At 44.1% G+C, this 13,031-nt stretch overlaps 2 protein-coding genes across 2 annotated transcripts; one reads left to right on the top strand and one right to left on the bottom strand.

Moving 5' to 3' along the window:
* Nucleotides 1–255: 255 nt before the first annotated feature.
* cyp7b1 (cytochrome P450, family 7, subfamily B, polypeptide 1) lies at nucleotides 256–3,958 on the top strand (the record flags this gene model as incomplete). The annotated part of the gene is made up of 5 exons (XM_031880070.1): nucleotides 256–392; nucleotides 924–1,526; nucleotides 1,631–1,837; nucleotides 1,922–2,100; nucleotides 2,740–3,958. Coding segments are annotated over 5 exons (1,420 nt in total), but the record flags the coding sequence as incomplete, so codon positions are not given.
* Nucleotides 3,959–4,688: 730 nt separating this feature from the next.
* LOC116401591 (erythroferrone) lies at nucleotides 4,689–11,926 on the bottom strand. Its single transcript, XM_031880071.1, has 8 exons — nucleotides 11,253–11,926; nucleotides 9,804–9,920; nucleotides 8,962–9,076; nucleotides 7,317–7,444; nucleotides 7,133–7,244; nucleotides 6,943–7,024; nucleotides 5,559–5,637; nucleotides 4,689–5,317 (listed from the first exon to the last, which is right to left on the bottom strand). Exons 1-8 carry the CDS (start codon nucleotides 11,451–11,453, stop codon nucleotides 5,219–5,221), a joined length of 933 nt encoding a protein of 310 aa, XP_031735931.1. The 5' UTR covers nucleotides 11,454–11,926; the 3' UTR covers nucleotides 4,689–5,218.
* Nucleotides 11,927–13,031: the final 1,105 nt, after the last annotated feature.

Raw genomic sequence — 13,031 nt, 5'->3', positions numbered from 1 at the left:
AATTAAGAGACTTGGGATGTACCCTAAAAGCTTCTGCAGAGACTTTATGAAGCAGCACTAGATCCTAAATCTAGAGAGGAAGTCTCTGACCAACAGAGAGACAGGCAAAGAGACAGGCAGGTAGATAGGAAGGTAGGTAAATATACAGACAGGTAGGTAGGGAGACAGACAGGTAGGTAGAAGGACAGGCAGGTGGACAGACAATTGGGTATGTGCCCCTCTGGATAAAAACGGTGTGTCTTGTTTCCGCTACAGACGAGATGGTGAACCTCCGCTCATCAGAGGCTGGATTCCGTTCCTCGGTAAAGCTCTGGAGTTCGGACGAGACGCCCACAAGTTTCTGGAAGAACACAAGAAGAAGTTTGGGGACGTCTTCACAGTTCAGATAGCAGGTTGGTATTTAACCTGTGAACCTCAAATACAACCACAGATGGAGCCGATCGATTGTATTGACGAGTGTTAGAGCCATATCTTTAGTTTTGATAACAAATCATAATTTCTCATTTTGCTAATATATTTGTATGGCCTAAACACATTCCTTTAATTCATGAACAAAGGTTACATTTTGCATTCTGTATAATTGTTTTTCGTTTGGAACTTTTGTGATTAATCAGATGAGGATCAGCTGGTATAAGAGGAAGGGGTGGGACTGAGTCTGGAGTTGGTTTTTCCTTTGTGTAGAATGGGGCATCGGAACAGTCTTTGACCTCACGTTAAATTGATAATGTTTTGCTGTTAACTTTGTCGAAAGAGAAAATAAATCAATCAAGTGACGGCAAAGAAAGCAGCGTCTGCAAGAGTTATTATTTGGACGGTTTAATGTGTGAGTCAGAAACAGAGCCCCGTAACGTGGCCCAGTACATAGGAAGAAGAACCAAGAACGGGCCACCACAAAGAGGTTCATGTCTGTCCTTCACCTGCAGGTAAATACTTGACCTTCGTCATGGACCCGTTGCTGTATCCCAACGTCATCCGACACGGCCGACAGCTGGACTTCCACGAGTTCTCCGACAAGGTGGCGCCCGTCACCTTCGGCTACCGGCCCGTCCGCAGTGAGGAGTTCCCCGGCCTGCCGGAGCAGATCAGTCGCACCTTCCAACTCCTCCAGGGAGACGGCCTGTCGACCCTGACAGAGAGCATGATGGGTAACCTCATGCTGGTCTTCCGTCAGGACCACCTGGAGGAGGAGGGCGGTGGCTGGAGGAGCGGCGGTATGTACGAGTTCTGCCACTCGGTGATGTTCGAGGCCACCTTCCTCACTGTGTACGGCAGGCCGGCATTCGCCAGCCGCCATGGCGACATGGACCGGCTGAGGCGGGACTTTGTCCAGTTCGACAACATGTTCCCGCTGCTCATCGCTCAGATCCCCATCTGGCTGCTGGGACGGACCAAGGCCACCCGAGAAAAGCTCATCGACTACTTCCTGCCGCACAAGACGTCGTCCTGGTCCGACACCTCGCTGTTCATCAGGACGCGATCGGAGCTGTTTGAGCAGTACGAGACTCTGAGGGACGTCGACAAAGGAGGTAGACAAAGAGTCCTGATACCTCAACCACAAGTAATGGTACACACGTCCTATGATGACCGTCTCTCTTTAACTTTCATACTGAAATATTAATATCCCCCCCAGCTCAGCACCTGGCCATCCTCTGGGCGTCCGTGGGGAACACCATCCCCGCCACCTTCTGGGCCATGTACTACCTGGTGAGTCACCCAGAGGCTCTGCAGGTGGTCCACCAGGAGATCCAGTCCGTCCTGAGTCTGAGCGGAGTCCAGTTCAGCCGGGACCAGGACGTGAGACTCGGCAGAGAGCAGCTCGAGAAGCTCGTGTGTCTGGGTTCGTCCGTTTGATTTAACTTCATCTCTGTTCAGATACGATGCAGTGAGGTTTTGTTCATGAACACCTGACCTTCGTCCACAGAGAGCGCCATCAACGAGAGCCTCCGTCTGTCCTCGGCCGCCATGAACGTCCGCGTCGCTCAGGAGGACTTCAGTCTGCGACTGGACGCCGAGCGCTCGGTGTCCGTCAGGAGAGGAGACTTTATCGTCCTCTATCCTCAGACCATGCACATGGACCCCGAGATCTACGAGGACCCACAGGTACGAAGACCTTCACCTGAGTCTGACCTTTATATGTGTGTGTCATCAGGTATCTACATAGTTCAAAGACCTTTTCGAGGTTTAAATTTGAACAAACGTAAAAGCCGTCATTTCATTTCATAACGGGATCATTTTTCATTTTGAGGTGAGAATTTAAGATCTTCAAAAGCCACAAACCTGTGCTGATAATCCATAAAAAAGCCACAATATATTATATCATAATCCATTGTCTAACCTCCCTGAACGTAAGCGTTTAGTGCCCTCTAGTGGTGAAGCTGCAGACTGAACCAGCTGAACCACGATGCCTTCAGGTCCCGTAACAATAAACTCTTCTGGGCTGCTGTAGAAACACGGAGGACTCTGTGATATGATCACGATTCTTAGTTTCACTAATGAAAACATAGTTATGAATATTATGTATTTCTGATAATAAATCCTGCACAGTGCTCCTTTAACTGACATTTCATTCTGCACAGTTTGAGGGTTTTTATCTATAATCTTCTTCGTATATGAATGAGTGTTTCCATTAATATGTCCCACATCCGGTAAACCTGTTGAATATCTGAACAATAACTAAATATCTGACGTATAATATTCATAATAAAATGTTTAACAAACCGTCTCTCTTGTTTCCGTCAGTCGTTCCGTGTTGACCGCTTCCTGCAGGACGGCGGAGAGAAGACGGACTTCTACAAAGCCGGTCAGAGGCTCCGGTATTACCTGATGCCGTTCGGCTCCGGCTCCTCCAGGTGTCCCGGCCGACACTTCGCCGTCAATGAGATCAAACAGTTCCTGTGCGTCCTGCTTCTCTACGTGGACCTGCAGCTGGAGGAGGGTCAGCCCGGAGCCACGCTGGACTCCAGCAGAGCCGGTCTGGGGATCCTGCCGCCGGCCAAGGACGTACGCTTCCGCTACCGACCGCGGACCGTCTGATCGTCTCCTCTCTGACGCTGCCCTCGTCCAATCAGACGAGGGCTTCAGGTGGAGGTAGAGGTGTAGACGTAGACCACAACTCAATGTTTCAGTAATCCTAAATCTGTGACTTCTGATACACAAAAGCTTTGATATATTTAGACTGAAATCCCCAGTCTTTAAACTGTAAACTGTCCAGTACTTCACATTATCTACAGAAATATATCCAGGAACATTAAATGTAACTTTTGTTTAATCATTTGTTTAGTTTTTACTTCTGTTGTTGATTTTAATGTCCCACATGAAACAGATGAAACTGCTAGCTTAGCTCAGCACAAAGAATGGAAGCAGAGGGAAACTGCTAGCTTAACGTAGAATAAAGAATGGAAGCAGGTGGAACCTGCTAGCCTAGCTTAGCACAAATACTGTAAACAGGATGAAACTGCTAGCCTAGTTTAGCACAAATACTGTAAGCAGGGGGAAACTGCTAGCCTAGCTTGGCACAAATAGTGGAAGCAGGGGGAAAAGAGAAAACATCCACCCTCCAACAACTCCGAAGCATTTGTTAGCGTTTAATTAATGCTAACAGTGCAACCACCAGAGACTGTGTAGCGTTAGCTCAGGCTAAAAACCGAGACTTTACCCCGTTAGCTTAATAAGATTATAGTTACCATTAACCAGCTAACTAAAGATTAGCATTATGCTATTACTGGTTTGCTCAAAGTGTAGCACTCAGCAGCTAGTTAAAGGCTAAATTAAATGTCTGCTTTTTGAAGGGATACATCATCAGCATTCAAAATGTTAGCAACAGCTAGCCCAAAAGAATCCACATTCCAACAGCTCCAAGGAGGAGACAAACCCTCCAGTTCACTTTAGGTTAGCACTGTTAGCACTGTTAATACTGTTAATACCGTTAGCACTGTTAGCACCGTTAGCGCTGTTATTTTATTTATTGGTTTATTTAATAAGGGACAGAGCACATTAATAAAAACATTTCTGTAAATGCTCTAGAGTTAAAGCCAAGAGGCTATTTTTCATCTGTAGTCCCAAGAGGCAGATATTACAAAGTAAACCTAAAAACAGAATATTACATTAATTTACAAAATTATACAATATTGACCCTTTACAAAGCGTGCAGAAACAATGAAAGAAGTGAGAATATTAATATAAGATGAGACTCTTATACTACATGGTCAAGTACTAACAAGACAAATCAACACAAAGACAATAAATGAGGAATAATTATGTTAAAATAGAAACATGGACTAAAGATAAGATTATGTTGCATTATTAGACACTAAAGAACATCCACGTCAGAGGAACAAAACATAGAAGACTTCATACATCAGTTGTTTTCGGCAAAAAGCTTTGAGAATCTAAAAATAGTATCATATAAATAATGTAAATAATATAAATAATTTAAATCATTTATATTATGTAAATAATGTAAACAATGTAAATAATATATATAATTTAATGAATTTAAATAATGTAAATAATGTAAACAATAAAAATAATGTAAATAATATAAATAATGTAAATACTATAAATAATGTAAATAATGTAAATAATACAAATAATGTAAATAATATAAATACTAAATACTAAATGTTACACTTTTACTTTGTTTTAGTCATTTATAGTGTTTTTTTCATCATAAAAATACACAATTCAAATAATAAGGAAATAAAAGCTATTTTATGGATTAAAATCAATATTATTTTTAATGATGTATAATAATCAGATTGAATGGAGAACACGGAGAACGTGACACAGAACTCTGGAGCTCTGCAGCCAGTAGAAACAGATTTATTATTTTAAATATTCACAACTTGTTGATGACATCCAGAGAATAAATATTAATATTAAAGTAAATCAGTGAGCAGCAGGTTGATGCTTCAGGTCCATGAAGGACTCGTGATTTTAATCATTTTACCTTAAAATAAAATGTATTTAATGCTAAAAAGTTTCATGTTGTTCCACTTTGACAAAAGGAAAACTGAACAAAGCAGAATAAACTTCAATATAAAGATTAAATATAATGTAAAATCAGTCTGTTAAAGGTCGTCACCAGAGGTTCCTCTGCTGTTCACCAGGTGGAGGCATTAATTCCAGTTCTCAGGGATCCTTTCACCTGAGGTCAGGTGTGAGACATCTCAGGTGATGAAGATCAGCTGTGTGAGGATGATGATGATGATGAAGAGGTTCAGACTCCCAGCAGAATCCCAGAGAACAGAGAGTCCTGCAGGACACTGACGGCCGAACCGCTGGAGTTATCCACGAACACCGACACATACTCAGCAGCCTACAGACACACACGCGCACACACGCACACGCACGCACGCACGCATACGCACACACACACACACACACACACGCACGCACACACACACGCACACACACACATACACACACGCAAACACACACACATACACACACACACACACAGACATACACACACACACAAACAGTCTTAACAAGACGACAGTGACTTTCATTGCCTGGTGGTGTGTTTGAGGGCGGAGCCTCGTGTTGTGATGTTGTACCTGTAGATAAAGAGTTCCCATCAGTAAGATGCTGAACGTTCCTCCAGCAGCCGCCACGCCCATCACCGACTCTACAGAGCTGAGGAACACAGAGACAGAACACTGCAGTAATACACTAGTAATACACTAATGACACACTCATAATACACTCATAATGCACTAGTAATACACTAATACCAAAGTAGTGATGCGCTAGTGATACGTTAGTGATACGCTCTTGATACGCTCGTGATGCACTAGTGATACGCTAGTGATGCGCTCGGGATGCGCTAGTGATATGCTAGTGATGCGCTAGTGATGTGCTAGTGATAAGCTCGTGATGTGCTAGTGATACGCTAGTGATACGCTCGTGATGCGCTAGTGATACGCTCGTGATGCGCTAGTGATGCGCTAGTGATGCGCTCTTGATACGCTAGTGATACGCTAGTGATGTGCTCGTGATGCACTAGTGATGCGCTCTTGATACGCTTGTGATGCGCTCGTGATGCGCTAGTGATACGCTCGTGATGCGCTAGTGATACGCTTGTGATGCGCTCGTGATACGCTCGTGATAAGCTCGTGATGTGCTAGTGATAAGCTCGTGATGTGCTAGTGATACGCTAGTGATACGCTCGTGATGCGCTAGTGATACGCTCGTGATGCGCTAGTGATGCGCTAGTGATGCGCTAATGATACGCTAGTGATGCGCTAGTGATACGCTCTTGATACGCTAGTGATGCGCTAGTGATGCGCTAGTGATGCGCTCTTGATACGCTAGTGATACGCTAGTGGTACTCTCGTGATGCGCTCGTGATGCGCTCGTGATACGCTCGTGATACGCTCGTGATGCGCTCGTGATGCACTAGTGATACGCTAGTGATGCGCCAGTGATACGCTCTTGATACGCTAGTGATGCGCTAGTGATGCGCTAGTGATGCGCTAGTGATACGCTCGTGATGCGCTAGTGATACGCTAGTGGTACTCTCGTGATGCGCTCGTGATGCGCTCGTGATACGCTCGTGATGCGCTCGTGATGCACTCGTGATGCACTAGTGATGCGCTCGCGATGCGCTCGTGATGCGCTAGTGATACGCTGGTGATACGCTCCTGATACACTCCTGATACACTAGTGATACGTTTCTGATAGGTCGCGCTAGCCCGCTTTATTGATTCCTAGCACGCTAAGTCGCTAGCTTTAGCCTGTTGCATACGTGATGGCTGACTTGCTAAGAAGCTAGTGCTGCTAAAGAGTCCTTCCTTCAGAGGATTGTTTCTGAGTCTTCAGTTGTATTCGATCTACAAGGTGCATGAACATTTATATTTTCATTAATTTCTCAGTTCTAAAGTCAGTGAAGTGGCGTGATGATGATGATGAAGAAGAGGACCATGTGGTGTAGATACTCACAGGTTGCTCTGGCAGAGGGACTCGATGCAGACGGCTGCTCTCACACTGTCTCTGAGTCTCACCTGGACTCTGTCTCCGGTCTCTGACACACAAAGAGATGAGAGGTTAAGAACCTGGTCCATTAGGTGACTGTGTGTGTTTGTCAGCTGTCATTGGTCGGGCCGAGTCACGTGACCAGCCGCTCTCTCACCTATCAGCAGGCTGGCGGTCAGTTGGTAGAACCCGGAGACGGAGGCCGTGAACCGACCGCTGCTGCTGTTGAAGCTCCGCCCCCTCTGCAGGCTCCGCTCTGAGTCTGAGGGCTGCAGTGGTCAAATGTCAAACGAGGTTCACCTGTGTGTGTGTGTGTGTGTGTGTGTGTGTGTGTGTCTCACCTGGCTGAATGGGTGCAGCTCCAGGAGGCTGCGACGGGGGACGATGACGGGCTGCAGGAGGCGTCTGAGGAAGGAGGTGGAGACACGAGGAGGACCATCACACTGAAAACACACTCCTCCTGTCATGTCTGGGAGGAGGAGGAGATAAAGAGGAGGAGGAAGAGGAGGAAGAGAAGAACAAGAAGAGGAGGAAGAGGAGAAGGAGATGAAGGGGGAAAATAAGAATATGAGGAGGAGGAGAAGAAGAGGAAGATGATGGAGGAGAAATAGGGAAAAGGAGCAGAAGAGGAAGAGTAATCAGAGTCCTGTGAGGAGCTGGCAGCAGGGGGAGGGGCTTAGGAATGTGTGCGACGACACGCAGAGGAGACTGTTGATTCTGAACAGCAATGGCGGCTCCTGAAGAGGTTCGCTTAGATGCTACTCTAAACCTCACTAAGTAGTTTAGTTGTCTAAACCTGACTACTGAGTAGTTTCCTGTGAAGACTGAAGTTTATTTTGAAAAGCTGTATTCATGTAACGAGCAGAAATTGACACGTGTTTTCTTGACTTTAGGAGGAATAAAAAGAGTAAGAACCGTCATAAGAACCGTTGTAAAGGAAACGTTGATATAGTTTTCCGTCCTCATCCTCGTCTCTCCAGTTGGTCTCGTGTGATCAGAGTCGTTTTAGAGCTCATCAATATATCCCGTTAAATCACCTTCAACCTTATTGGCTCAAATGTCTCCAAAGCTTCTCTGATGATGACGATGATGGATCGTTTTCACCAACTCATCCTTATCTTCCAACATAAACATGTCACACCCTCAGATGTGATTCATTTCACATTTTAATTACCTTATTTATCAGTTTGTCTTCTTTTCTCTTCAACATCATGAAATAAAAGTAAAAAGTAACCCCCCCCCCCCCACATACACACACACACACACTGAAAGTAACAGAGACACATCATCAGTCAGCAGGAATGTCAGGAATCCTGCTGCTGAGCCAAGTCCCATCCATAAAATTACCCCTATTAAGGACTCAGACAGGCTGCCTCCACACACACACCCACACACACACACACAGAGCTGTGTTTATATAACCTACATACAGAAAACACTGAGTGAGAGTGAACAGTGTGTCTGTAGTAAGTAAACACACTGAACGCTAACATGAATGTTCTTCTCCCTAAAGACACAGGTCCAGGACGTGTTAGCCTAGCTTAGCAAATAGACTGGAAGCGGGGGTAAACTGCTAGCATGGCTCCGTCACAAGACAGAGGTCTGGTGCTTTGAGATATTTCAGTTTGTGTAAAAACTAACAGGACGTGAATTGGATCCTAGTTTTGGCAAAATATTCAACCAGGAGACAATTTCTGGTTCTTTAAAGTGAAGTCAAAGCTTCATGTGTTAAAGCTGCATTCTCTCTAATGACCACCAGGGGGCGACTCCTCTGGTTGTATAGAAGTCTATGAGAAAATGACTCTACTTCTCTCTTGATTTATTACCTCAGTAAACATTGTAAACATGAGTTTATGGTCTCAATCTCTAGTTTCAAGTCTTCTTCAATACAGCATGATGTTCATTTAGTACATTATGGTCCATTTAGAGTCACACAGACCATAAAGCAGGGGATGCTTTAGGGTATGTCGAGTGTGAAGCTCTCACCTCTCAGTTTGAGCTGCAGCTCCTGGAGGAGCTCCTGCTGCTGGGGCAGGAGGGGGGCAGGGGGGCCGGGAGGCCCCCTGGGTCCTGGAGGTCCCGGAGGTCCTGAAGGACCATGCTGCAGAGACACGTGGACTGTTAGAGACATGGAATATGGTCTGGTATTATTAGGGCTGATCGATTAATCAATATGATAATTGGTTGTCTTTCAGTGGAATCATGTCAGGATGAAATCACATATGGAGATAAATGATGTCGTCTGAAATCATAACAACAAACTCAAACTGACTCAAATTTCAGAATCCAGTGAATTACTCGATGACGTACTAGTTGTTAAAATTGAGACCCTCGATGAGGTTTCACCTACGTGTATGATATTTAACAGGCAGGTGTGAAATATGGAGACGCACAAAAAGTCCTTTTGGAGGTTTTTCCAAAAACCAACAGGAAGCCATTTTGAATTTAAGGTGTAATTTCAGCCCATTTTTTTAGCTTTTTACAGACGCTGTTCGAGCTCCTACAAATTTAATCAGATTGGCGTCACAAACTAAAGACCCTTTGCGATAAAAAGTGATCAAACATTTGTCTTTTCAACATTGTACTTTGGCATGCTTCGTCTAATCTGCTCCAAAGTTCTCAGACTTGAGAACATTTACATGCCTCCTAGCCCCGCCCCTACACCTTAGCCCCGCTCTCTTCCATAGCCGTGTAGAAGTAAACCTGATTCTAACAGGACTGGGGGGTCGGACCAGAGGACATTCTGTCCTCATTCTCTGATATGAATCCAGTGGACATCATGTGACCTCCTGTGTGTTTCATCACATCTTATCTGCTTGTTCTCAGACCTTGGAGGTTCTCCTGGTCCCTTTGGTTCTCCGGTTGTCCCCTTTGTTGGAGTTTCTTCTGAAGATGAGCCAGGAGCTGAGAGGAGACACTCTGGACAGATCTGAGGACAGCGGCTCCTGGAGGACACCGGCCACAACATAAGTTTGATGTCAAGTTAAGTTTCACGTTAATCAACTACAAATTAAGATTATTAAACTACAAATTAAATATTGTTAGACAACAAAACTACTTATTTAGGTTTAGACAAAACAACGTAGTTAGGTTCAGACTACTAAACTACTTAGTTAGGTTTAGACAACAAAACTACTGAGTTAGGTTCAGACAACTAAACTACTTAGGTTCAGACAACTAAACTACTGAGTGAGGTTTAGACAACAAAACTACTTAGGTTTAGACAAAACTACTGAGTTAGGTTTAGACAACAAAACTACTGAGTTAGGTTTAGACAACAAAACTACTGAGTTAGGTTGAGACAACAAAACTACTGAGTTAGGTTTAGACAAAACTACTGAGTTAGGTTTAGACAACTAAACTACTGAGTTAGGTTGAGACAACTAAACTACTGAGTTAGGTTTAGACAAAACTACTGAGTTAGGTTTAGGCAACAAAATGAAACTAAAAGTTGCTCAATCCAGAGGTATTTTCTTCCTGCGTTGATGTGAATGAGGCTTGACTGAGGGCTGGGGGGCGGGGCTAAAGGAAATGCTAGTGAGCATGCTCAGTGGGCCCAGTGATGAAGAAGATCAGAAGAAGATGTGGGGATCTTATACTGTATTTGCTTCATACTCCACTGAGACTCTTTCATATGAACGTGTGTCCAGTTCGCTGTGTAGCAGCATAATGACATGAAAAATAAATATTCAGAGCAGATCTTTGTGTTTTCTGTTTGAGTGTGATATGAATATGTTTCTTGACATAATGCAGCTGTAGCTGTTAGCGGTGATGCTGAAGTCCTGGTTGACTTGAACACTATGTGATTATTTATTATGACATTAATTATTATGACACAATCTTTTATTTTTGAAGAACCTGTGTATTCATATTGTTATTGTTATTATTATTATCATCATTGTGATCATAATTATTATTATTTGTACTATTATTATTATCATTATATTATCATTATTGTTATAATTATATGATAATATGATAATAATAATTATTATTATTATTGTTGCTGTTATTATTATTGTTATTATTTTCATTATAATATTATTATTATAGTTGTTGTTCATTATTTAACAGTGGAAATATTACATCACTGATGTTTAGCTAGCTCTGGCTAACACACCTGCCAGGTCTCTACTGAGCATGTGCAGCTCTCACCATCATAAGGAAGTATATCTAACGAGTGCCCTATGTCTCCATTGACAGCTGCACATGCCCAGTAGGGATCAGGCAGCATGTGACTGAGGAAAGCAGCTCATTGATTGGTTGTTGTTTCTCACCAGGATCTCAGCACTGATGACCTCGTCCTCCTCCAGCACCTCCTCGCTCTCCTCGCTCTCTACCTCCTCAACGCTCGCCACCTCCATCACCCCCATCACCCCCACCAGCATCATCATCATCATCACCATCATCGTCATCATCGTCGTCAGCCCTCCTGCCCCACCTTGAGCGCTCCGTCCCTGGGTAGGCCTGGCCAGCATGCTGTTGGGGGGGTGGAGGTGGAACCAGAGGAGGACAGTCTTCAGGTCTTCAGAGGATCTCTCTGTGGATTCAAGACGTTCCCATGATGCACTCTGGTGAGTCTGCTCCTCTTTAGGTAAGTTTGGAGGAAAGTCAGTTTTCAGTCAGAGTTTCTTCTTGTGACTTTTAATAAGGTCTTCTTCTTCTTCTTCTTCTTCTTCTTCTTCTTCTTCTTCCTCTGTGGTTTGTTTCAGGAGGAACTTTCTGTTGTCAGTGAGTTGAAGCTTCTGTTAACACCAACATAAAAACAGTGTCTGTGTGTGAGGAAACTCTCTCTGTGGGTGGTTCGCTGCTGCCTCCTCCTCCTCTTTTTCCACCTCCTCCTCCTCCTCCTCTTCTCTCGTCTCTCAGTCGTTTACTCTGCAGACGAGTGACGGCGTTCTTCTTCTCTGATCCTCCTCAGTTTGGACGTCTCTGCCTTGCTGAGTCTGTTTTTAATCTCCCTCCTGACTCCTCCTCCTCCTCCTCCTCCTCCTCTGTCTGTCTTCTCTCTATCTGTCTGTGGATCTGAAGCTGTCACTTCATCTGTCTACAGTCTGTTTATAAATGTCTCCTCAGAGTCCGTCTGTCTCTCTCGTCTCTCTCTTCTCCCATTATTTGTCTTGTCATTATTCCCCTCTTCCACCTCTTCGTCCTCTTCCTCCTCCTCCTCCTCCTTCTACTCTTCCTCCTCCTCCTCTCCAGGTTTCATTATTTGTGTCTCCATGTTTAGCATTTACATAAATTTTAAAATACAGCAAAGAACGGACGTTTTCATGGCTTCATAGTGACTCTCACACACACACACACACACACACACACACACACACACACCCTGTAGATAAGGTGGGCGTGGTCTTCAGTCTGACAGGATGATGAAAGTTAGTTTGGATGTTGATCAAACAGCAGCGACCGTTTCCTCTGAATCTGACTGAAGCTGATAGAGACACACACGCACACACACGCGCACACACACACACGTATTATTACATCACTCATAGCTGTCATCATGTTGCTTGTTCAAAGTTAAAGTTTCAGTGTTGGGAACTAAAGCAGCGTGTTTGGTTACCAGAAAACTAAATGATTGAATCAATAGAATCATTAATGTCAGTGAGATTATTAACAGTTATTAATATTAACGGGGCTCCACCCTGAGAACATGGACCAATAACCAACTAAAGTAAGTCTCATCATTAGTGTTCACTCACAATGTCAACAGTCAAAGTACTGTCACACATCCAGAGTGAACAGAGAAGGTTTGATATCAGCTGTTATAACAATATATCAGAGTTTATTAAGCTCTAATTATAATATCTAGACTAACAACCACTACTCTACAATTATGAGCACGCTATCTAAAGTCAACTAATAATTCATGGTAGTGTGTGTGTGTGTGTGTTTGTGTGTGTGTGTGTGTGTGCGTCTGTGTGTGTGCGTCTGTGTGTGTGTGTGTGTGTGCATGCGTCTGTGTGTGCGTCTGTGTGTGTGTGTGTGTGTGTGTGTGTGCGTCTGTGTGTGTGTGTGTGTGCGTCTGTGTGTGTGTGTGCGTGCGTCTGTGT

Source organism: Anarrhichthys ocellatus, unplaced genomic scaffold, assembly GCF_004355925.1.
Source record: "Anarrhichthys ocellatus isolate YVR2014 unplaced genomic scaffold, GSC_Weel_1.0 scaffold548, whole genome shotgun sequence".
In the NCBI taxonomy this organism is placed as follows: domain Eukaryota; kingdom Metazoa; phylum Chordata; class Actinopteri; order Perciformes; family Anarhichadidae; genus Anarrhichthys; species Anarrhichthys ocellatus.
The sequence above is the reverse complement of the archived record's forward strand: the minus strand, read 5'-3'. Positions and strand labels throughout refer to the sequence as shown.

Bases quoted from the DNA above. Each gene is read 5' to 3' on its own strand.
- LOC116401591 (XM_031880071.1), bottom strand. From the start codon at position 11,453: ATGCTGGCCAGGCCTACCCAGGGACGGAGCGCTCAAGGTGGGGCAGGA. The intron at 9,921-11,252 runs GTGAGAAACAAC...GGTGTCCTCCAG, and splicing joins TCATCAGTGCTGAGATCCTG to GAGCCGCTGTCCTCAGATCT. The intron at 5,318-5,558 runs GTACAACATCAC...GTGTGTCTGTAG, and splicing joins TGGGAACTCTTTATCTACAG to GCTGCTGAGTATGTGTCGGT.